At 34.6% G+C, this 27,086-nt stretch overlaps 1 protein-coding gene across 8 annotated transcripts in view; it reads right to left on the reverse strand.

Moving 5' to 3' along the window:
* ADAMTSL3 (ADAMTS like 3) overlaps positions 1 to 27,086 on the reverse strand; it is a 553,717-nt gene that overhangs the window by 245,938 nt on the left and 280,693 nt on the right. For all 8 annotated transcript variants that reach the window (XM_074295268.1, XM_074295270.1, XM_074295266.1 and 5 more), the window contains exon 6: positions 19,056 to 19,292. In XM_074295268.1, the coding sequence (XP_074151369.1) occupies positions 19,056 to 19,292 (237 nt within the window). The remainder of the gene's footprint in view (positions 1 to 19,055; positions 19,293 to 27,086) is intronic.

The raw sequence follows: 27,086 nt of genomic DNA on the forward strand, positions 1-27,086 counted from the left end.
TTTCTGAAATCATTCTACTACTTGTCATTTCTTCTAATACAACAATATTCCATTCCAGTTGATGGGAATCCCCTCAATTTCTAAATTTTAGCTATCATTAAAAGAGACACTATAAATATTTCTGTACAAATAATTCTTTGCCCCTTTTTGATATCTCTTCAAAAAGGTTTTTATTGTTTTAATTCAAACAAAAAACAATTAGGTGCCTACTATATGTTTCAAAGTGCTTTTTCAAAGGCTGGGGACAAAAAGACAAGAAAGAAAAATATTCCCTGCCCTCAAGTACCTTACAGTCTAAGAGGAAAATGCAATATATAAAACTAAGAATAAACAAGGTAGTTTCAGGAGATAGGAGGCACTGAAAACAATGGTAGTCAAGATTGGATTCACAGACAACCAGGAACCTGAGGAGAGCCTGAAGAAAGATAGGCATTGGAAGAAGTAGAGGTAGGGAATGAAATCCATTGACAGGGATGGAATGAACAGGAGACAGAAAATGGAATGCTGAATTTGGGGAACATCTAGTAAGCTAAATATATGAAGAGGAACAATGTGAAATGAACTCTCTTTTTTCTCCAAGTTGAATTTGTTGCTGTTGTTCAATAGTTTTTCAATTGTGTTGGATTATCTGTGACACTATTTGGGATTTTCTTGGCAAAGATATTTGAGTAGTTTTCCATTTCCTTCTTCATTCCTTTTTACAGATAAGAAAATGAAGGCAAATAGGGTTAAGTGACTTGTCCAGGGTCGCACAGCTAACAAGTGTCTGAGGCCAGAACTTCCTGACTCCAGGATCTGGCACTCTACCCACTGCATCACTTATTTGCCCAAATTCACTTTGAATCTCACTAATTCCATGTGCTGCTTTTATATGGAAATATTATTATGCAATAAGAAATGACAAATAGGTAGATCTCAGAAAAACCTGGAAAGATTTGTATGACTTGATGCAAAGCGAATCCGAACCAGGAAAACCTACAGTATCAGCAACACTATGTGATAATCAGTTATAATTGACTCAGCTCTTCTCAAGGCAAGTAAGTACAAAGGACTCACAAGGGAAAATGCATCCCACAACCAGATAAAGAACTAATAGACTATGAATGCAGATTGAAGCCATTTTTTTCACTTAGTTAATTCTTTCTCATATTCTTTCCCTTTTGATCTTTCTTTTCTCACAACTGGGACTAATATAGAAATATCTTTTACATGACAGCACAGGTGTAAACTAGATCAAACTGACTACCTTCTTCAGAAGAAGAGAGGGGAAGGAGGAAAGTAGACAAAGAGGGAAAAACTTTGGAACTCAAAATTTTGCAAAAATGAATACTATAATTTTTTGTCATGTATCTGGGGGGGGGGGAATTTTAAGTACCTATTATGTTCCAGGCAATGTGCTAAGCCAACAATGTCTGATAAATTGTTTGTCTTGAATAGTTTAGTGTTCTGGGATTTGTGTAACTGGAAGAAACCGTACAGGACATCTAGCCTGATCTCTTCACTCAGCCCATGAGGAAAATTAGCTCTAAAGATGTAAATCTCCTATCAAGTCTTAAATCTATGATCCTGAGCTTCGGTAGAATATAAGGTCCTTGAGGACCTTTTTTTTTTTTTTTTTTGTTATCTTTGAATTCCCTGCACCTTAGGGTGCAAAGCAGATAATAAATGCTTCTTAAAATGAATGGTCCAAGATCATAAAGATAACAAATGATAAATTACACTAATAACTTTGAAAATACAAATTAAATACAGTGAAACCATTTATATCTATTTGCCATGAGTGAAAGTATTACTAAAAGTCATTACACCATAAAATTTTTGAGCCATTTTATTCTTACGCTTTATTCTTGCGCTTGTAAGAGATATAGAAAATGCTCAAATTACCAATAACTCTGATATTTATGCCTTTCTTAAACTGACTCTCCTAGTCTAACCTTCTAATTTAGAACATTCTATTCAACACGCAAATAATGGACTATGGAAGTAAAAATCATTTAGTGTCAATTTTTCTATTAATAACTGGAAGAAAATAAGGCTAGGTTTTTAGACCACACTTAAAAATTTTCTCATGATTTGAATCGTTGCTGTTAATTAGTGGCTATTTTGAAGAGCCAGTATAAAATTCCAAGATTATCTTTTTTTGTTTTATACTTCAATATGAAATTTTTAAAAATTAATACAGCTAGCCAAGGCAGAAGCAATATTTCATGAGAGGGAAAAAAACTAAGATTTTAATATTTCCAATAAAAGCAGAAAATGACAAATATATTTTCTTAGTACAGGTTATCTCAAAAATGGCAAAATAAGAGTAAAGAAACTGAATTAAATTTTATTTACTATCCATTCATGCACCAGTCATCTGGATCTTGTTTTGCATTTGAGAACTGGATCTCTCCTCTCTCACACTGTACCCTACATGAACTCAAAATTCACAACTGAATGCATGCATGCACACAGAATGGATCTTGGCAACTGCACATGAGGTCCTCATTTGAAAATATAGTCTTGGGAGTCTTTATTTGAAAAAAAAAAAAAAAGACTATATAAACCATAAATCTATATTTAATCATATACAATTGGTACAACACTATATAGCCTGTCTCCCCACCCCAAATCTATCCAGCTGCAAAATGGATGGATGAGCAATTTCAATATATGTCATCTCTTCATTTAGAAATTCAAGTGACATCCATTTGTTATAGAATTGCAACAGATCCAATTGGGGTACAGTCTGACTCCACAACAGTTATTATTTGTAGTGTATTGTATTAGTTTGTTAAGTATTTTCCTTACAAGACTTTGGAAAGTAAACAGCTGAAGCAATATTTCACTTTTACATATGAGGAAATAGTTAAAAGGCTGTTACCTACCCCCAATCACATAGAAAATAATTATTCAAATGAAGACTCAAAACCAAGTCTATACTAAGTGCCAAAAAAAATTAAGTTTTTTTGGTTTAAATTGAAATTTATTTAAGAAATAGTAATAAAATGCCTCCTTGTGTGAGACATTTTATTAGGTGTTAGGTATAAAGGACAAAGGATGAAAAAAAAACTATTTGTAAGGAGTTGATTGGAGAGACAACAAGGGGGAAATATACTGTATATATGTATGTATGAACTTAACAAGCATAACAAATTTTAATACTATATCATGCAAACAGCAGAAAATAGGGCTATATGTCAATATCTAAAACTTCTGTTACATAAAGGTTAGTTTTTAAAGTCTCGGTTAATTTTCAACCTCCCCCCCAATATCCCTGTTTGTCTATGCCCCCTTCTTGAGCCTCCTGCTATTCTCTTCATGTATTTTTAAGTGTTTCATTAAAACTCTTTTTCTTTTCCATCACTACTACTAACCATTAACTTCTAGTCCATACACTCTCACAACCTAAGTAGAAACTGTCCCTTGTAATAAATAAGTCAGACAAAACAAATTAACACATTGGTTGTGTCTGAAAATATATCTCATTGTTTAATTGTACACTTACGTCTTGACTCTCTCTTGGGGGTGAAATAATGATCACATTTCATCATTAATCTTTTGAAGTTATATACCATTGATAAATCATTATTATTAATTTGGAACATTTTTTCATATTTTGGACACTAACTTTTCTTTATTAAGAAATGTCTTATTCACATTCTCTGAGTCATTCTTATTTTTATGTTTGCATTGATTATATAATTTGAATATTACATCTTAATCAGAGAAATTTACTATGGAGATTTTTTTCCATCCAGTTATCCATCCCCTCCTGATTTTAAATGCATTTTGCTTATATGGAAGCTTTAAAAAATTTTATGCAACCAAAATTATCCATTTTTTTGGTGATTATCTGTGCTGTTTATTTAAATAAGAATTTATACCCATTCTCATCCCAAGCCAGCATTGTAAAAGATAGCTCCTTCCTTTGTTTTCTAATTTTTTTATGATATGTGATTTTTACCATTTATCCATTTGATATTTATTATGCTATGGGACATAAAATATTTGCCTAGTCCTAATTTCTATCAGATTGCTTTCCAGTTTTCCAGGCAATTTTTATAAAATGACAACAGATGAGGTCCCCAACAACCTGGAAAACACCCACCATTTAGGAGTGTTTTCTGGAAAACAGAAGGGGAGAGAGAGGAGTAGTTAGAATGGATGAAAACTTAGAGAGAGTAGTATTACCAAAAACCCTTAAAAGAGAAAGCATCCAAGAAGAAGAGAGGGAGGACAGTGTAAAGTGCATAGGGGTGCAAATTGAACATAGTAGCAATTGAACACAGAAGTACAGAGTTTGAGAAACCCAAACATTCTAACTACTGGAGTAAGAACTTCATAAATAATCCATAGATCTATATATTGAGCCCAGTATGTCTGTGAACTTTAGTCCTTTTAGTCAATTGCTTATTGCACATTTCAAAAGACATTTCAAACTCATCATATCCAAAATAAAGCTAATTATCTTTCTGCCCAAACTCACACTTTTCTAAACCTCCTCATTTCTCTTATGGTGAAAAATACTTTCCATCGTCCCAGCTGTGTGACTTTGGGTAAGTCACTTAACCCCAATTGCCTCAGCAAAAATAAATAAATAAATAAATAAAATACTTTGCATCACTCAGATTCAGTAACTCGGTCTCATCCTGAACTCATTTTATTCTTTAAATCCAATCAGTTGCCAAATATTGCTGTTTCTACCTCCTTAACATCAGTTCTTTCCTTTTACTCATACAGCTACCAAGTTAATTCATGCTCTCATCATCTCTAATGAGATTATTCAAAAAGCCTCCTTTCAATTGTTCTTCTTATCTCAGCCTTTCCCCATGACAATCTTCTAGAGTGCTATTTTAAAAGTATTTCTATGAAAAGTGAGTAGATGCCCATCAATTGGGGAATGGCTGGAGAACTTATGATATATAAAAGTAATGGAATGTTATTGTTCTATGAAAAATGAGGAACAAGTTGATTTTAGAAAGGCCTGGAAAGATTTGCAGGAACTGATGCTGAATGAAACAAGTAGAACCAGTAACAAGATTATGCGATGATCAGCTATGAAAGATGCATATCTTTTCAGCAGTTTAGTGATCAAGGCAATCTCAATCAACTTTGGAAAGAAAATGCCATTTGCATCCAGAGAGAGAACCATGGAAAATGAATATACATCTATAATGCTATATTAATTTTTTCTCTCCCTTTTTCTTCTTCTTTTTTTTTTCTTTCATGGTTTTTCCCTTTTGTTCTGATTTTTCTTTCCCAATATGATTCATAAAGAAATGTGTATTTTTTTAAAAATTAATTTATATGGATAACCAGAAAAAAATTTTAAAGTTAAAAAAAAAGTAAACCTGATCACATAATCACCCCAATCAATATGGCATCAAAAATTTCTACTTTGAGTAAAAGGGTAGACTGGATGACTTCTAAGATTCTTTCAGCTCTAAGGCTTTAGAATTTTGCATATTAAGATAATTCAATAGAATATCAATTCAAAGATACTAATTAGGCACTTTGTTCATATATCAAGAATTTTAGATAAATATGACTGACATATGAATCATATGAATGTCTAAACAACAAATAACTGAATTCTTAGATTTATATTCAGGCCTGTTTTTATAGCATTTTACATTCATACCCAATATGACAATACTTCAAATGCTTGCCTCATAATAAACCCATATGTTGGTATTGCAAGTAACATCAACTCTATCTTATCAAGTGACTTACCCAGGATCACAAAGCTAATGTCAGAGATAGGATTAGAAACCAGACTTTCTTTTTTTTTTTTTTTAATTTTTTTAATTAATTTTTATAATTATAACATTTTCTTTGAGAGTACATATTCATAGGTAATTTTTTTTTTTTTTACAACATTATCCATTGTACTCCCTTCTGTTCCGAATTTTTACCCTTCTTCTCTCCACGCCCTCCCCTAGATGGCTGGCATTCCCATACATATTAAATATGTTATAGTATATCCTAAGTACAGTATATATGTGCAGAACCAAATTTTGCTGTTGTTGTTGCAAAGGAAGAATTGTATTCGGAAGCTAAAAATAATCTGGGAAGAAAAACAAAACAAAACAGTGCTCACATTTTATACTCATTTCCCAGTGTTCCTTCTCTGGGTGTAGCTGATTCTGTCCATCATTGATCAATTGGAATTGGATTAGCTCTTCTCTATGTTGAAGATATCCACTTCCATCAGAATACATCCTCATACAGTATCATTGTTGAAGTGTATAATGATCTCCTGGTTCTGCTCGAGAAACCAGACTCTCTGACTGGGGGTCTAGTATTTTCTCCTCCATAGTAGTGTCATTAGCAGTCTCACTGTAACAAGCCTGGACTCTGTTTTCATGTTGTTCTCTTTTATTCAATCATCAGAAACCAGATCAGCTTACCCAGCAAGTGTCACCTGAGACATTTTCTCTGTGCTCAATATTTCCAGCCCTTTTACCCATTTCCCCCTAAACCTCCCCTAGGTCACAAGCTATCCAGAATGTTTTGAACTCAACTAACTACATCTGGCCCAGCCCTAGACATGGCCCTCTTTCTCTTCATTCCTGCTACCTAGCATGCTTTGCATTCCAAAAGGCACCCACTTGTTCTAGGCTCTTGTAAAGAAATGCAGAGTAGTACTCGGTAAGCATTTTCTTTATAGGCGCTGAACTGGTACTCTTTTACATCCTCTCTGTACTCCCCACTTAGCTGCTTGCCATTAACCCTACCCATCTAGGAAGTGTCTTCTTCTAATGATCATAATCACAGAATTTTCAAGCTGAAACAGATGTTATCAATCCTCATCCTAGTTCAATAATTACTTAAAAATAACCTCTACACTATATTTGACAATTGGCCATCCAACATCTATATAAAAACCTCAATTGAGTGGAATCCACTGTTTCCTAAAGAAGCCTATTTTCCTTTGGAATAACTCAAATTGTGAGAAAATTTTCTCATTTCATCACACCTAATTCTTTTTCTTTATAGCTTCAAACTGTTGTCCCTAGTTTTGTTCACTGGGGTAAAATAAAAGGCATCTAATCCAAAATCCATGTGACAGCCTATTAGCTACTGAAACATAGCTAACAAGACCCAAACAATATGTTTTCTTTTTTAGGATAAATATACCCCAAGTTCTTCAACCAGTTCTCATATGGCAGAAACTCAAGGCCCTTGACCATTCTAGTTGTTCTCCTCTGAACAATGTACTTATGTCCTTGCTAAAGTGTAGCATCTACTACTAAACACAATATTAGAGATGCAGTCTGTGCACTATAAAACCCAGTATCTATTGATTCCTCTCTTAATATAGCCTCAAATGACTTTAGCTTTCTTGGATGCCACCCATCTTGATCTATATTCAGTTTATAATCTGCAAAGTTTTCCCAGGCCTTTTGCAGATTAATTGTCCTTTAATCTCATTTACTTTATCTTTCATTTCATTTATAACACTTATCTCTATTTAATTTCACCTCATTTGTTTAGTTCAATGTTCCAGCCTTTAAAGATCTCTCTGAATCATTCTTCAGTGTATTATCTTAACTTGTTTTGTGTTCAAATTTAATAAACTCTATTCAAATAATTGATAAAAATGTTAAGCAAAACTGCTTGAAACAGATACCTAGTACAATCTGATGGCATCAGATTCCAAGATAATCAGCCATTTAGCACATCATTCTGAATTCCCATAACTATGAAGAAATTGTAAGGGAACCAACTAGAATGTCTATCTAATCATCTTCTCTCCATCCTGTCTCTAAGAATTTTATCAGGAATTTCATTAAATGAGTTCTTAAAGTCTAGGGAAAATAACAGCTAAATCATCCCTGATCAACTAATTTGGTAAGCTAATCAAAAAAGGAAATAGAGTTAATTTGACATGACTTATTCTTACGGATCCATGCTGTTGCTCTAAGATCACTTATTTTTTCAAGATGTTTATGAACATTTTTTATCTTACTGTTTAGAATTTTGCTAGGAATTTAAGTTCAGATAAGATCCTGTCCTTATTCCCATAAAGCTTATAAACTAAGAAAGGAATAGACATAAAGAGAAAAAAAAATAAATTCATAATGAGTACAAGAGAAGTGCCCTGTGAGACAGGAGAGGTGGAGGGAATAGATGAAGCTGCTTACTCCAATTTAGAGCTCTTCCTACTATATCATAATGAAAACTTTTAGATGGTCATTGTGGAGAATAATACAGGAAGTCAATGAGAGTAGAACAATGAGGACGATTGTACATCTGCTCTGGGAATCATTTTCATTGTTGCAACTTAATTTGAATTGTCAGCTAGTAGTGAGCATGAAGGTCCAAGAAAGGAAGAAGTAGGGAAAAAAAGTTACTGTATTTTGAAAAGCTGAAGTAATTTGATTCCCTGTTTTTGTATAAAAATAATTTTGTTTGTTCGTCTGATTTTACTGCCTTCCCACCACTTCTACTACTTTTAGGAGACAACTTTAAAAATTATATTATAATAGAATATCTAATTCATTCATCACAAACTTTTCCCCAAGATTAAGTCCTCACATATCTGCCAGTTCATTCTCTCAGAATCCAGAATTCTAGATACATTGTGATGGAAAGAAAAATTTCAGCGTGATTGACCACCATCTTGGATTACCTTTATTCCCTATCAAAAAAACAGAAAGCTATATACATTCATCTTCCTATATTAAAATTTAGGTTTTCTTTTACAAAAAGGATATTCTGACTTAATCAAGACAATGTTCTGAATGCTTGCCTATTTTCAGAACCCAATGGACAATCATAAATGTTCTGAAGTTTCCTCCCACGACCAGTTTCCAGCTGGGCCCAGAACTAAACGTGCCAAAGGCTGTTCTCATGGTGTCCCTGACCTCCTCCTCCAGGACAGAGAGAAAATATGCAAAACTTGCTGTTCTCATGAGTTTTCCAACTCATTTGTGCAGAGTATAGAGAGGAAGAAAAGAGTTAGATAATCCACGGCTGAGGCCTGAAAACTCAAGTCCTATCCAGACAGCTGGAAGAACTGTCTCATGGTCCCAACACAGAGAGACAGTGCCAGGGAGAGATGGAAATGATTCCTGAGGCCCCAGGGAACCACATATAGTTATATTCCTTTCCTGTTCCTGTAGCTCAGCCTAAGGAGAGCTGCAGTGATGCCTTCCATGATTTAGGAATGTGCTCATTCCATTTGCACTTGCTGGTTTAATGAATTTCTCCCATTGTGTATTTGGAATATACTTATACTGTTCAATATAAAAACTACATGAAATTAGAAGGCAGACTGATAAGGGCAACTGCCACACATATAAATTTATATAAATGTTCTTGTAAGTTTTAGCTACCTCCAAATTGAATATTATATTTCCTGATCCCACCCCAAGATGGAGCTTTTTTTTTTTTTTTTTAACTTTTACTTTTATTGCTCATAGTAGTCAATAATAGTCAATCACTGATAAAAAGTTCTACTGACGCTAAGGAACAGTAAACAACGAATGATGTTCTGTTGACATTCCATAGGAATATCATATACAACAGCAAGCTCATCTAAAAAGTATTTGGAATACTGCAAAGTGAGGTAAAGCATGTAAAAATGAAGCCTGTATACTCCAGGGAGAAGGAAGATCAAATGAAGAGTTGAATTGAGATATTGTATAGGACATAAATTATGATACTGAGGCACCTTAGTGGTACAGAAGTGGTTGAGAAGAAAGAATGCACATATATGATGCTCTAGGACATTATGATGAATGGTGTTCATAAGAATGATCCTGAATTGTGAGGAAAATACTAAATCCTCTTCAGTATAAGCAGCCTCTGCATGGTACCATTCATTTTACTTCTCAAAAACATTAATAACTTCTCATTTCCTACTTAATAAATTCAATTTCTCCACAATCTGGTTCCTACCTCCTTTCCAGCTCTGTCTCACACTATTCTCTTCTATAAAGTCTATGCTCAAATCAACCTTATTTCTCTTTTATAGGCATTTGTATATTCTTTTTATGTATACACTTATCTGTCTAGCCAAATTTCAAGTTCCTTAAAGGCAGTGACTATTTTCACTTTTATGTCCATATACCCAATACCCAGCACTGTGCTTGGCAAACAGCATGCACGTAACAAATGCTTATTGGTTGAATGACTGACTATTTTGTCATCTATTCTTTATTCTCTGAATACCATCTCTCTATCATGTCTTTTTCTTACCAAATTTTAGCCATTCTTCAAGTCTCGGGCAAATGATATCTTCTCCATGAAGCCTTTCCCAACTCCTAGAACCAATAATGATCTCTTCAACATACCTACTTACATAGAATTTTTCACTCATAAGCACCCATTACAATCTGCTATTTTATCTTCATTTATAAACATGTATTTCTCCTTCCCCCACCTAAGATTGACATCAGGAACTATTATAATTATATTGATATTTGTATGTCTCTAGCCCAAATATGATGCTCTGAACAAAGCTGGATTTCAATTTAATGCTTGCTTGTTAAAGTGACAGTGGATAGATGGGATTTTAAAGCATCATATGTAAAATACTGAGCCAGGGTTTCTTCTCTTATGAACTAATTATTATTACCTTAGACTTTATCAATTGGAGAGTAGCTCTGATTCTTACAAATCTGAATCATGTCCTTATTTAGTTTGGAAATGAGTGAGACTTTTATCACAAAAATGTATTGCAAATAATTTCTCAGTAACTTATTTTCTCTTTTAACTTTAGCTTTATTGGATTTGTTCATGCAAAATCTTTTCAGTTTTGTGTAATGGAAATTCTACTCTGTTTTCTGTAATATACTCTGTCTCTTGTTTGATAATTAACCAATTTAATTAACCAAATTCTACAATCATCTACGTTTCCATTAAAGCAATGATGAAGCATGATAATCTTACTTTCTGACAGTGAGGTAACAAATTCAAAGAACAAAATAAGTTTTTTAAGACATCATAAATGAGGGATTTTATTTTGCTTCACTAAATGTGTTTTACAAGATATTTTCTTGTTCATTATCAGTGACATGGAAGTAAAAAATAGATTTTTTTTTAATTTTTAAAAATTAATTTAAGAAACCTAAGGAATTAGGTTTGGGAGTTACCTGTCCTTAGAACAACTTTCTTCAGCAGAGGTAATTCAGCTATTACTTAGCAAAATGTACTGTCTTGGCCAAGTTGTGTCCTTATAAATTCACCGTCCCCTACCAATTAACGTTTCATGAAAGTGAACATTCCTCTGTTTTCTTTTTTTGCCAGGAAGGGTGTGAGCTTAGAATTTAGGTTGGGCTTGTTCTGAAGGGTTTTTATAGGCTTAAAAGATCTTGGAAACTTTTCAACCCCATGAATTCATATTTAATTCACATTTTAAAAAATACAGCTCACTCTGCTAATTTCACAGCCAAAATTCAGTACATGAAAAAGGTCAGAAATAAGTAATAGCTGTGAACTCCCAGTAGACTTGTGCTTGAGTGGTTTAAATCAGACTCTGACCCTGAAATTGAGGATTGAAGTCAATCAGTTGAATTCTAGACCATTAACAATAATTCACTTGGATTTTCTGAACCACTTCAAGTACTCTTTCTGGGGAAAAAAATACTTGATTATCAGGAGTTAAGACAATATTAATTAATCGATCCACAATGGCTTAGAGCATTCCTTTTACACTGCATTGAGAGGGACATTGTGTCCAAGATTAGGGAGGTGCTAGTCCTGTTATCCTATCAGTCAGTTAATAAGCATTTATGAAGTACCTACTATTTGCCAGACATTGTACTAAATGCTGGGAATGCCAGGGGCAAAAAAAGTAAAAGACAGTTCTTGTCTACAAAAAATTCATGACCTAATGGAGGAGATGAACAAACAACATACACTAAGGAGGTGAAAAGAAATAATTACAAGGAAAAAAAGGCACTAGAGTTAAGAGGGCTTGATTATTAAAGGTTTCCCACAGAAGATGGAATTTTATTTAGGACTTAAAGGAAGCCCTAGAGACCTATAGGTGGCTGTGAGGTAAAGAATATTTCAGGTATGGAGGACAGTCAGAGAAAATGCCCAGAGACTCTGTCCTGGATAGAAGGATGTGGGGTATTACGTTGAATTATAGAAAAGAAACTGATCGATTTAAAAGTATCCAGAGGATAGTATCCAGGACAATAAGGATTTCAAGTTCATGCCATTTCACAACTGATTAGAAAACCTGTGGACTTTGAGCCTGAAGCAAAGAACATGGAAGGAAGAAAGAAAGATGGCTTCAAGTATTTGGAAGTATTTTCTAGTGCAATGTGGATTAAACTTTTTCTGCTTGGTTGCAGAAGACAGACCTAGGAGCAATGGGTAAAATTCTGGAGAAGTCAATTGTAGCTCTAAGTAAGAAATAATTTCCAATGTACTGAAGTTGAAGTGCAAGTTGTTCCCCACACACACTGATTATTCTTTCCAAATGACCTTCTTCCCCTCTAGAAAACTGATGGTCATATTGACTTGCTAGCACCATTTAGACATCTAGGATTTTTGCAACAAACTTTTCTCTTCCTTCCTTTCTTTCTCTCTCCCTCCCTTCCTCCTTTTTTTCTTTCCCTCCTTCCTTCTCGTCTATTTAGCTAGTTCTCCTTCCTGGTTATTTACCCTGTATTACCATACAAGGGCAGGCCTCTGTGGATACCACTGGTCTCCTAATCAACTAACTCTTTCAGAGGATTTTCCTGTTTCAGATAGAAAACTTCTCCAAAAAGAACTTGTTTCTTTTCAAGGAACCATTTTCTTTTCCAATTGCCAATTTCAGTTAAATCTGAAATTAACTTTTTAAACAAGACAAAGTGGATTTTCCACAGCCACAGTCCCCAGAGAATATGATGTATATGAACATCAAATCAAGCTTGGTTTTAAAGGCTGAGGGCTGGTTACCAAGTAAGGCTTTCTTTACATAAAATAATAATAATAAAAAAAAAAACAGCTAAAGTAGCAACACCCAGAGCAGGAGGCAATCAGAAAAGATCTTTCCTCTACTGCTCTCTGGCAAATGGAACAGCAGCCATATGAACAATGAAACATGTTTATTTAGATGAGTTAACCAGGAAAATACTTGCCAAACTTGTTGTGGCTCATGCCAAGTAAATGTCAGAGCTTAAAAGACTGATGTTTTTGCAGCAACAATTGCAACTAATCACAAAGTTTACTCTCTCTCATCCTAACAGCTGCTGACTGTGTAGCCACATTTTACAAGAAAGGAAATTTATGGGAACCATTTCCTCTGAAGAGTGAGATTCTGAGCTGCCCCAGATAAGCATTTATGTCAGCTTCTGAGGAAGCTTCAACTCTTAAAAAAAAAAAAAAAAAAAATATATATATATATATATATATATATATATATATATATGTATACACACATACATACATATACATATATACATACATATACATACATATATACACACACATATATACACACACATACACACACATACACACATATACACATATATATATATATATATATATATATATATATATATATATATATATATATATTACAAAAGTGTCCTGGACAAAAAAAAAAAAAAAAAAGCATTTGATGATGGCTACAAGTTACCATTTCCCATTCAATTCCAGCAAGATGTTTATAGCATTGGGTTGATTTGATTGCAATAGTGTTTTATTTATACCACTTAAAGAAGATTCTAGTTCCAGAGCCAAATTCAGGACCAAACAGAAGCCATTAAGTCTGAGGCCTGGCCTCAGTGCCTTGTTTGATCTTTTGCTCTCTAAGAACAGGTATCCATCTAGAGCAAAAATTCTTAACTATGATTTGCGGCTCTATATGGAGTCAACATAACTGAATGAGGGGGTTGTGAAAAATTTGGCAATAATAAAAAGTTTCCAAACATGCAGTAACCAAAAATTAATTCAAAATCAAATGTATAAAGAATCTGAGGTTTTTCTGGCAGCACTTGCCCATGTTGCATCATGCAACTTCACTGCAGTAAAGTGGGTTCTAAATACACAACATACGCCTTTGTACTTTTGCTCTCAACACCATGCAACATCAACAAATGCTACCAGAAGCACATCAGCTCAAATTTGAGATAAAGATTTGGGGGGCAAAAAGAGATCATGAAGGAAAAAGGTTAAGAAACCCTGATCTAAAAGAGCTCTTCTAATCAAGAATGAGTAGCCTAGGGTAGAATCCAAAAAACTCTTGCATTGTTGGTTTGCTTTTTATGTCTTCCAATAAAATGAGAAACTCCCTGAGGACAGAGTTTCTTTGTATTCTTTATAAGGATTACCAAGATGCTATGAAAGAACATGGTAGGTGTTTAATAAAAAAATCATTGACTATTGAGTGCAGTCAAAAAGACTGTCAATGAGAAGGTTCTTACTGGTTTTTGGTTTCTTAGACCCCTTTGGCAGTTTGTGGGAGCCTATGTTATTATTATAAGTAATTGAAAAAAAAACTCATTTCAGTTAGAGGTTAGCAAAAATAAAGATTTTTTTTTTCATTCATGATCATCAAAACGATGAACACCATCCATGGACTACATCTGTGGACCTCAAGTAAAGACCTTCTTCTGCTCTAAGGATTTTTACATTTTCAGAGTACCAATGGAATACTCAGGTTACTCATCTTTTACTTCTCACTTCTAACACATGACCAATATTGCCTCTTTTCATTTTTTAAACATCTAATAAAATATTTATTTATAAATTATTGATAAATTCTTGAACTAGGTCATCATTCAAAATTTGCTATACCCTTTCTACAATCACTATGTATCTTTTTATTGCCCTTTGGGTCTACTGAAACCTAGATTTCTTAGAGACTGTCCAAAATTAATGGGCAAAGATGCAGGATCACCATGTGAGTTATGGGGAAAATAGGACTTTTGTACTAGGTAGTAGCTTAGGATTGTTTAAAAGCATTGCAATTTCTCCTACAGGGGAACTCATTGAAGATGTCATCCAAAGCTGTCTTGTGTACTCTGAGATCCCTCTAATTCTTAAGAAGTTTTTCTCCTCTTCTAATAGGCTTCAACTTTGTCTCTTTTTCTAGTTCTGTTTTCTAGGATCAACGAGAAAATGTGTAAATCCTTTTTTATATGATGGATAGCCTTCATATATTTGAAGACAGATACCATATTAGTTGTTTTTTTTTTTTTTTTTAACCAAGCTAAATCCCATTACATAGGATAATCTTAAAGCCCCTCACTGATTTGGTTCTCTTCTTCCTTCCACACAATCTCAAATGTCAAAATGATATTTTTAAAGCACAGATTTGTCCATAGCCTTTTCCTATTCATAAAAGCCTAATGACTCTGTTTGGCAGTCAAATCCCTTCCTAAGTGTTCTTTATCCCTAACCTCTCCTCAAATGCACATATTTCTTCTCATATTTTCCTCCATTCCAATTATTTTATGATTGAGTGACCCTGGCCTCTTTACTGATCACAATACTTCATCTCTTAACCGAACATTTTTACTTCTGTCCATCATGCCTTGAACTCTTACTTCATTTCTACCTCCTAGCTTCCCTTACTTCCTTCAAGTTTTAGCAAAGTTCCACCTTCTGTAAGAAGTTTTTCCTAAAAATCTTTTACATGATTGAACATATGTGACCTCCATTTAAGGGAGGAAGAAGCAAACAAGGGAAGGAGAAAGCACTTAACACATAGTAAGCTCTTAATAAAAGCTAGCTGACTATATTAATGTTTTCTCTAAAATGTGGTACCCAGAAGTGAAAAACAAAAGCTAAAACATGGATCTGACGAGGGTATAGTACAGTGAGAGTTTGAGTCACGCATAAGAGTGAACAAGAATGAAGGCAAAGAATAACTGTGAGACCATCACATGCCTCATTCTAGAAACCTGTGACTGCTAAATCACTCTGTTGACTCATCATGATGCAATCCACTAACACCTCCAAATCCTTTTTAAAGGAACTACTATATCAATGATTCTTTCAAAGTTTGTATTTATAAGACTGATATCTTGCCACTTGAGCTAGGTGGCTCTGAAAGGGAAAGTGATGCAGCTGATCTTACATAGCACCCCCCTCACTTCAGTCTAATTCACTTGCATGTCATAACATCACTTCCCTGATGTCATGGTCCTCTTTGAGAATGAAGGACAAACAGCAACAATAACAATAACTATTGTGATTTTGAAACTAAATGCAATAATTACCTTTATTCCTATTAAATTTCATTTTATTTGATTCAGCTCTATGTTCTAATTTTGTTGAGATCTTTTGAATTCTAATTTTTATCATCCAGCATACTAATTAAGTCTCTGAGATTTGTGTCTTCTGGAAAATTGATAAGTATTTCATCTATACCTTTAACCAAGTCACTTATGGAAATGTTTAAAAAATTCAAGGCTAAGTCAGATCTTTTCAGCATTGCAAAGAACCCCTCCTTCCAAGTTGATGTTTAATCTTTAAAGACTATACATTGAGTCAAGCCATTGAATTAGTTCCAAATTTACCTAATTTTGTTATCCTAGTTTTTCCTAAAGAACAGCAAATGAGACTTTTTCAAATGTTTTGCTAAAAATTAAGCAAACTGAAAGTACAGAATTCCTCTATAGAAGTTAATCATTCTAGAAACCATATCAAAAAATGTTAGTTTGGCATGACCTATTCTTGAAGAAGCCATCATAATAAATAATAATAATGCATGATGAGAACAAGAACTGGCAATAATATAGAACTTACTCCATGCCAGACACTGTGCTAAAAAACCTTTCCAGTTTTTATATCTGTTTCTCACAACAACCCTGGAAAGTAAGTGCTGTTATTAACTCCATTTTACAAATGAGGAAACTCAAACAAAAAGCTTCAGTAACTTGGCTAAGGTCAGCAAGTAAGTGTCTGAAACTTGGTTGGAACTTAAATATTCCTGACTCCTACTAGAGAAGAAAATGGCAAACTCCATTTTTTTTCTTTTGCCAAGAAAGCTCTATGAGCAGTATTAATATGCCATGGTCTACAGACTCACAAAAAGTGGGACACAACTAAATGACTGTACAACAAACAACTTCTGACTCAAGACCCAGTACTCTATCCACTGTTCAATTTTTTGTATACACTATTTCTTTCTCTAGATTTATGATTATACTCCCTTAGTAATATATTCTAGTATTGTGACCATATTGGAATTAGTCTCATTGATTTAAAATCTGCAGACTCCACTTCTCTCAGATTTTTCTGAGATCACTGACATTGGTTCAACTTCTCATTTGACAAGTCCATTAGTGTACTAAGACATAGCTCTTCTGGACCAAGTGGCATTCAGAACATCTAGGTTCTTATTTTCTCCCAACTCTTCCTGGGTATCACTTACCTATTTATCCTTTCTTTTTCAAAGATCATTTTCCTTGGAAGAGAAAATAGTGATGAATTGAGCAGCTCTGCTTTCTCTCTGACATCAATTAACAATGTCCCATCTACCCAAGCAATACTTTTACTCTTCTTAATTCTGTTTTTTTTCTTCCATATAGCATTACACATGTGCACACACATACCACATATGCTGTCCTAATCTCAGTTTATATTAGCCAAACAAGATTATACCACATGCCTTTATGTTTATCTTATTTTCTTTTGATTCCATCCTTGATTCTAGTATAAATTGGTTGGTAAATTTCATTTTTGAAGCACTCTAATTATTAGAAAGCTTTTCCTCTTATCAAGTCTAAATTTGCTTCATAGAAACTTCCACCTACCAGCTCCAGTTCAGTTTCTGCTGCCAAGCAGAACAAGTGGAACCCCTCATCCTTCTGCCAACCCTTAAAGATAGCTGTCACACCCACCCTTCTTCCAATCTTCTCTTCTTCAGATTCAATATTCCCAATTATTTTAACAAATTCTTGAAAATATACATTTTTGGAGTCTGGTAGTTTTCCTATAAGTATTTTCCAGCACACCACATTTAGGAACTTCATACTAGGAATACCATTTTCCCTAAAAAAAGAGTGATTCTCTTTGAAATTAACTTGAAATATTATCTTTTTCTTTAAATGGTGTTAATTGTACTATATAGTTAGTGGCAAGCAATTGGAATCACTACTGTTGGTTTGGTACATCATCTATAGAAGATTATGAGAATTTCATGGGATGTGAAATATTTTTGAGTCATTTTCCATCATTTATTCATTTGCTTCAGGCTGCAAAATATCACCAGTGGCAAATTTAGTTTTCTTCTTCCTCCACTCTCACAGATAAAAGGAAGAAACCTCATTTTTAAAAAATGTTGTCCCAAGGTAATGAATAGCAAATATGTGTGTTAAAAACAGTAAGACTAAGTCCCTTTCTCCATTGTAATATAAGCCATCTAGACATTTCTCCTTTCTGGGCCTCATTCTTCTTATTAGTAAAATAAGGGATTGGAACCACTGTTCCCTCCAGCTCTGAAATTTGCCACCTTTTCCAAAGTCAGTAAATTTGAACTCTGAGCCTTGCTCCCTATCTTCCACCTGCCTCCTAAATACTCACATATCCTTAAACTTACTGTCAGCTCCTTCAAAACATGCACCTGAGGTCCATGCATCAGCTGCCCCTTATTGTGACAAAACTCCCAAGTAACTGTAGCTACGCAGAGAAGCTGTTGCAAAACTAGCAGGAGATTGTTTTCAGTAAACAGATCAGTGCCCCTTTCTACCAAAACAATAACAAAAACAACAACAACAACAAACAAAGCAGGTCAGTGGCTTCAAGAACAAGACCCTAATGTATAATACAAAAGGGTATTTTTTGCTCAAAAAATTTGCCAAATCAATCATCTATATGATAATCAGAAACAATGGAAAGAATAAAATATTTAAATATGACAGGCCAGCAATGAGATTCTATTCTCCCTTATCCCTCCATGCAACAGAGAATTTTAAACTGTACATACATAAATAGACATTGGTTTTAGTTAGAAAAACTAAAGGATAGCTGAGTCCAAACCTTATAGGTCATCAGAACTAATGATATTTGTCTCTGACTGTGTGTGTAAGGAATAAAGTAGAATACAGAAGGATTTTTACTTATAAAGATTACAATCTAGGAGAGAAGCACAGAAAAGAATTTTGACTCACCTGACAAATTCCGCTAATACACATATCCAAGGAGTCAATGTTGCAGCGAGTCCCATCAAGAACTTTGGGCGCCAATTCTACAACCAAGTTTTGCCCTCGAGCCTGGCACTTAAGGGCACATGGTGCTGCTGAATCATCATAGACAGGAAGCCATTCATAGTAGTGGCCTTGGTACTGGACATCATTATAGGCTGAACACTGTTGAGCTCTGAAGTCACCAGCATCAGAAGGGCAGTCCTACAGTCAGTAAAAGAAACACGTCATTCCTTTAAGAAACAGATATACTTAGGGATGAATATGACTGACTCATTTGAGGCAATGAAGAAAACTAGAGTACTGATTCTGGAGTCAAAGGACACCAAGTTTGAATCTTTTCTCTATCACTTATTATGGTTATGAATTTGACCAAATCAGTGAATCAATCATCATTTTGTAAGTGTCTAAAAGATATTACGCTAAGAGGTGGAGATACAAAAAAAGATAAAAGACAGCCCTTGACCCTTGAGGTCAAGGGAGTTTACAAACCTAGTTAGACTTTGGAAAGGCCTACTACTACATATGGGCCTCTTTTTAATTCTGCATATATATAATATTATCAGAATTCATTTGACCTTTGATTATTGGTAGCAATATTATACTTTAATACTTCATTTATTCATCATCCAAGCTGAATGAAGTGTTCATAAATGAATGTCCCAGGCATCTAAACCCCTTTAAAACTGAAAACTATAGAATTATTTTTTATTACTCCAGATAGAAAGCTCTTTTAAAAGACATTATACCCTTATCTGACATTTTTTCTTAAAGCTTTTTATTTTCAAAACATAAGCATAGATAATTTTCAACATTCACCCCTGAAAACCCCATGTTCCAAATTATCTTCCCTCCCTTTCCTCTCCCCTCTCCCCTAGAAGGCAAGTAATCCAATATATATTAAACATGTACAGTTCTTCTATACATATTTCCACAATTATCATGCTGAACAAGAAAAATCAGATCAAAAAGTGAAAAATGAAAAAGAAAACAAAATCAACAACAAAACAAAAACAATGTGAGTGAAAATATTATGCTGTGATCCACACTCAGTTCCCACAGTTCTCTCTCTGGATGCAGATGGCTTTCTCCATTACAAGATTATTAGAATTGGCTTGAATCAACTCCTTGTTGAAAAGAGTTGCATTCTTCAGAATCTTTATATACTCTTGCTGTTGCTGTGTAGAGTGATCTGGTCCTGCTCATTTCATTTAGCATCAGTTCATGTAAGTCTCTCCAGGTCTTTCTGAAATCATTCTGCTGGTCATTTCTTACAGAACAGTAATATTTCCTAATATTCATATACCATAACCTTATTTAACCATTCTCCAGTAATGGGCATCCACTCGGTTTCCAATTTCTAGCCACCACACAAAGGGCTGCCACAAACATTTTTGCTCATGTGGGTCCCTTTCCTCCTTTATGATTTCTATGGGATATAAGCCCAGTAGAATCACTACTGGATCAAAGGTATGCACAGTTTGATAATTCTTTAGACATAATTCCAAGTTGCTCTCCAAAATGGTTGAATCAGTGTTCATAACTCCACCAACAATGTATTAGTGTTAAAGTTTTCCCACATCCCCTCCAACATGCCATTACCTTCTCCTGTCATCTTGGCCAATCTGAGAGGTGGGTAGTGGTACCTGAGAGATTTTTCTAATCACTAGTAATTTAGAGCACTTTTTCATATGACTAGAAATAGTTTCAGTTTCTTCATCTGAAAATTGTCTATTCATATCTTTTGACAATTTATCCATTGGAGAATGATTGCCTGATTTTCTTAAGAAGAAAATGATAACAATGAAAATAACAACAACAGTTAGCATTTCTGACATTTTAGGGTTTGCAAAGTGCTTTACAAATGTTATCTCATTTGATCATCACAGCAAAGTAAACTAGCTTCTATCATTATCCTCATTTTGCAGATGAGTAAACTGAGGGCTGATGAGGTTAAATCACTTTCCTAGGGTCAGACACATAGTGTCTGGAGTAAAATTAGAACTCAAGTCTTTTCTAATTCCACATCCAGCATTCTATCCAATATTTTGTCTCTTGTACCACTTAGCTACAGAATATTGAATTGGATTAAGTATTTTCCTGCTAATTTACTAAACTATTACAATTTAGTATATTCTTTTTAGACTAAGACATGAGGCTATTTGTCTCTACAACAAAATGACATTATAATGTTGTGGTTTAATAATTTAAAATTAAAAAAATAAAAATTTTTGGGTAGCTATGTGGCACAGTGGATAGAGCACCAGCCCTGAAGTCAGGGGGACTGAGTTCAAATCTTATCTCAGATACTTAATACTTCATAGCTGTGTGACCCTTAACCTCAATTACCTCAGTAAAAATTAAAAATTAAAAAAAAGTTTTCATTCTGATGGTTTTTTTTTTAATGTTTCTTCTTTGTTGGCTGTGACTTCTTATTTTTGTCAGTACACCTGCCTCTAATTGGTGCTAGTACCTGGTGCCTTTCTAATCTGTTGTTTCTGTGTTATACTAGGATGAGAAATTGAATAGCAAACTTGTCATAATTGTATGTAAAATAAAAATAAAAATAAATAGGTGCTGGGTGAGAGCATGAGAGGCTCCCTTGTAAATAAAGTGCATAAACCTTCTGATAACTCAAATGCATGTTTTATTTACTAGTTTCTACATTATTCTGGATAACTGAGGTTAATAGAATTGAGGGTAAGTGAATCATTCCCCTATTTGATATAAACGAACTTTATCTGAAACCAAAGGAAACTTTCAAATATTGGGAACAGATACTTTCTAAACCATGAGAAACAAACCAAGAACAAAAAGTAAGCCGTTTTCTTAATCTGTTATACTCTCTTGTTTCTATTTCTGATTTTGTTCCAGAATACAGATAAGGCTAGCATGTTTTTGTGTGTGTTTTTTTCCTCAAACTAAAACTTTTTTTCTCTTTTATGGACAACATTTTCCCTGGAGAAACTATCTGAAACAAGAAGTTTCTTAAAACTTTAGATAGTATTCCAGGTGAAAATTTTCATCAAATATTAAGTTAACCAGAACACTAAATTAAGCATCAGGATCATGATGCGTCTCTCTCTAAAAACATTCTTATGTTTCTAAAACTTTTTTTTTTCTACAGGAAAGTTACTTTTATGAGCCCCTGACAAAAGATATACTGCATCAATCCTTCACATAGGAAAGCATGTCCAATGTCAAATAGTCTCAGTGCAAGATGGAATGTACAGTCTTCCCAGAATTCTGTCCACACATGGACTCTCACATCTGGGTTATAACAAACACTGGCTGTATTTTCATTGGACAGAAAAGCCAAAGGCCCTAACATGTCATCTAAACTCTTGGGATACTAAATGTCAGACCATACGGCAGCACCTGAAAGATACATCAGTCCCTTTGAGTTGTAAAATTTCACTCCTGCATGGAAAATATGAGTGCCCTCATAGATAAATGGATAACAGAAGAAAAAAGCTTTTGCCACTAACTTGCTGGGTGACTTTGGGAATTTTGTGCCACATTTCTGGGGCCTTCCTTATAATTCAATTCAAACTAAAAGTATTTGGGGGGAGTTGTTTGGGGAGGAAGAACAATACCACTGTGGGTAACAAGAAAGACCCTTTGTAGGGACTGGTAATTGAGCTGAGCAGTGAATGATGTTAGCATTCCAAGAGGTAGAATGGAGAAAGGAATAATTCCAAGCATGGGGGTTTCAAGATGAGCCTTAAACTTTGTTCATTCATTCTTTCTGAGGCAGCTGGGGTTAAGTGACTCGCCCAGGGTCACACAGCTAGGACGTGTTCAGCGTATGAGGACAAATTTGAACTCAGGTCCTCCTGACTTCAGGGCTGATGCTCTATCCACTGCACCACCTAGCTGCCCCTTAAAGTTTATTTAGGATTTAACATACCCTGTGATAATCTTGAACATTAAACACTTGTTCAACATCACGTATTTAGCTTTGCTGCTTTCAGTTTAGAGGGGGTAGAAAAATGAGGCAGGAACAACGGGGACTATCTAAGAAATGCTGCTAAAATAGCATTTCCTCATAGACTTGAACTAATAGAGAAAAGGTCTATACACTGTTCTCTTGAGTAAACTCATACCAGGATTTAGTTGCTTAAGTTGTGTCAAATTCTTCATAACCCCATTTGGGGTTCTTGGCAAAGATACTGGAGTGGTTTGCCTCTGCCTTCTCCAGTTTATTTTACAGATGAGGAAACTGAGGCAAATAGGGTTAAGTGATTTGTCCAGGATCACACAGCCAGTAAGTGTTTGAGACCAGATTAAATGAATGAAGATGAGTCTCCCTGATTCTAGGCATAGCTCTTTCTCCACTGAGTCACTTAGCTGCCCATTTCATACTAAATGACTTCAAATGACAATTAGAGAATCACAGACCTGAGATCTTAGATCAGGTCACAGAGTTAGAGAAAGAAGGGACTTCAATGGCTCTTGAGTCCAAAACCATTGTATTTACACAGGAAAAAGCTCAGACAAAGAATGGTGACAAAGTTAGGAAATTATAATAAGAGTTAGGATTCAGAGCAGAACCAGAAGATCACTATACACTTCAACAACAATACTGTATGAGGATGTATTCTGATGGAAGTGGAAATCTTCAACATAGAGAAGATCCAACTCACTTCCAGTTGATCAATGATGGACAGAGGTAGCTACACCCAGAGAAGAAACACTGGGAAGTGAATGTAAATTGTTAGCACTAATATCTGTCTGCCCAGGTTGCATGTACCTTCGGATTCTAATGTTTATTGTGCAACAAGAAAATGATATTCACACACATGTATTGTACCTAGACTATATTGTAACACATGTAAAATGTATGGTATTGCCTGTCGTCGGGGGGAGGGAATAGAGGGAGGGGGGGTAATTTGGAAAAATGAATACAAGGGATAATATTATAAAATATATATATATATACATATATATATATATAATAAAAAAAATAAATAAAATAAAAAAAAATAAAAAAAATAAAAAAAAAAAGAGTTAGGATTCAAAGCTAGATCCCTCAAATTCAAGTCCACACTACCCACCTTATTTAAAACGAGTCTGACTCACATTTCAAAGTTATATGGGCCATATAATTCATCAATCACTGGCAAACATGTGACTTGGAATCCACCTAGATCTTGTAAGACTCCCCTTTTATAAGCACACCTCTGGGTGTCTAAATTACGATGATGAAAAAATCAGACATGTGCAGTAGCAGCCGCAGCAACAGCTAGACAGTGCTGCTATGGAAGCTACAAAAGGTGTCCAAAAGTCTGAGTGCAGATTTAAGCTGTATTGAGAGCTAGGAGCTCTGGGACTGCACATGCTCAGCAATCTTGAGCATATCAATCGAGCCCTCTCTAGGACTCATCTGTAAAATGAAGATATTACACCAGATCATGTGTTAGGTCTCTTCTGAAGCAATGATTCTAGATTTCATACCATTATGATGTGGAACTGATATTTAGACAAAATATCGCTCACTTCCATATAGAAAATTCATAAATGGGGATTGTCATTGCATGCTGACTGTTCCATGGTATTTGATCAGGTCCAATTGTATGCACAGGCAGTGAGTATTCCAGATGTCAAAAGGGCAGTGCATTTTATGGCAGTTTTTCAAATTGGGTGGAAAAAAACTATTTCCAATGAGGTGAGTAACACATCTGGATTTCTTTCTTGAAAACCAGATGTGGTTTTCTCCTTCTCTCAACCAACACAGGACTCTGTACCTTTGTACCTGTGGAATTTCTACAATCTTATAGGGGATTATAATTATTATTGATGAGCATGATGCAATGAACAGAACAAAAAAGTTAAAGTCAGAAAACAAGGTTTGTAGTCATGGAACTGTCATCTCAGCACAAAAAAAGTCAATACGCCACTCTGAGAATCGAAGAATTTTAAAAGCAATTCATGGGCCATCTTCTCTGGTTCATATCTGAACAAACATTCTCTCTACAACATAACCAACAAGAGGTTAATTTAGCCTTTGATTCAAGACTTTCAATGAAGGGAAACCCATTTTCAAGATTGCCCATTCCATTTCTGTTTGGTGAAGTTAGTGGTGCCATAGTGCATAGAATGCTGGGCCTGAAGACAGGATGCTCAAATCTGGCCTCAGACACTTACTAGCTGCATGACCCTGGGCAAGTCACTTAATTCTGTTTGCCTCAGTTTCCTCTTCTGTAAAATGAGATAGACAAAGAAATGACAAATCCCTCCAGTATCTTTACTGAGAAAACCAATGAGTATATGAAGAGTTAGCCATGCTTACAACTGAACAGCAACAATAAATTATAGGAAGGCTTTTCTTATATCAAATCTAAATTTATTTCTTTGCAACTTCTGTCCTTTTTTCTTAATTTTCCTTTCTCCATATGACAGTCTTTAGGATACTTGAAGATAACTATCATCCGAAGTCTTCTCTTCCTTTCCCATACTAAACATTCTCAATTAATTTTATTTAGGTTCTTACTCATGTTGGCAGACTACCATTGTCCATTTTCCACCATATGCATGTCCTTCCTAAAATGCAGCATTCAGGGCAGATCTCCAGTTCTCCAGTTTTGATCTCATCAGGGGACAGGGCAGCAATAGTATCATCTCCTGTTTCTGGACACTAGATCGCATTAATTTTATTGGCTATCATGTCAGACTATTGTTGTATATTGACTTTATTTGGGCTTGGTGTCTGTTAAAACTTCCAGATCTTTTTCTATCATATAATTAATAAACTATAATCTAACTAACCTAATCAGGGTTTTTTTTTCTTTTTCTTTTTTTTCTTTTTTAAAATTTTGTTTTGTTTTGCCATTTTGAGATTTGATTTCCCTATCTTGCCTCGGTTAGAAATACAGCAACCATTCACAGGTCTAATCTCACTGATGAGCACACTAAACCTACTCTGCTTCTGGCCTTAGCTGATTCTCCTCAGGGATCCTGGTTTGCCACCATTCCACCTCCCCGAAGTTCACCCTGGTGCTAGACTTAGTGAAGACATCCAATTAACATTAATCCTATTTCAAGTCAGAATATCCAAGCTCAGGTAATCCATTAGTTTTTAGCCGCTCAGCAGAAGAACTGATAAGCATGGTATCATGACAGCTCTAATTACAGGTGGTCCATCTTATACCCATGAAGCTGATTTTTTGACCCTCAAATGCAAAATTTTGTATTTTTCTTCCACTAAATTTTGTTTTGTTAGAGTTCACTCAGTGTTCTAAGCTCACCACAGTTTCTTTGAACTTTAATTTTGTCATTTCAGCTATGATTCTTCTGCTACTTGGGTAGGCATAATCTCTTATATTTCTATTTAAGTCCTTGATGAAATGTTAAACTGCACTAGACCAAATATTGATCCCTTCAGGTTCTTACTCTAAAATGGTGCAGGGCGAATTTAATGGTAATACTCTTTTCTACTGAGAGTTGTTAAGAGGAAAATAATTTAGAAAACTTAAAGGACCAAAAAAGGTACAAACTGCATAACAACAGGGCCCATGTATTATTCATCTTTATATTTCCATCATTATTTGTTTGGTACAATCTTGCATGCAACAAATGTTTAATAAATATTTGTAGAATGAAAAAATTAGGTTATTATGGAAATATGTTAACAATTTCATTTTTGTTTCTCTAGAGGTATTAATAATTTTTTCTAAAGTCTTTCCAGACTCTTGGGAAAAAAAGGATGGGATAACTCATGACCAAAATTAAAAGGATCTTTCATTGGAACAAATTAAAGGTGATACCCAGAAACTAAGCAAAGCTTATCTCTTGATTACATAAGAACTTTGTCCATTCTCCCCTATAATATATAGGGGACTTTATATAGATCAATATTAATGTTCCACAATTTGTTTAGCCAATCCCAAATCAATGGGCCTTTATTTCCTTTCCAGTTCTTTGCTACTTACTATTGTAAGATGTACATGAGGACTTTTTAAATCAATAATGTTCTTGCAACATATGCCCAAAAGTAGA

Source organism: Sminthopsis crassicaudata, chromosome 2, assembly GCF_048593235.1.
Source record: "Sminthopsis crassicaudata isolate SCR6 chromosome 2, ASM4859323v1, whole genome shotgun sequence".
NCBI lineage: Eukaryota > Metazoa > Chordata > Mammalia > Dasyuromorphia > Dasyuridae > Sminthopsis > Sminthopsis crassicaudata.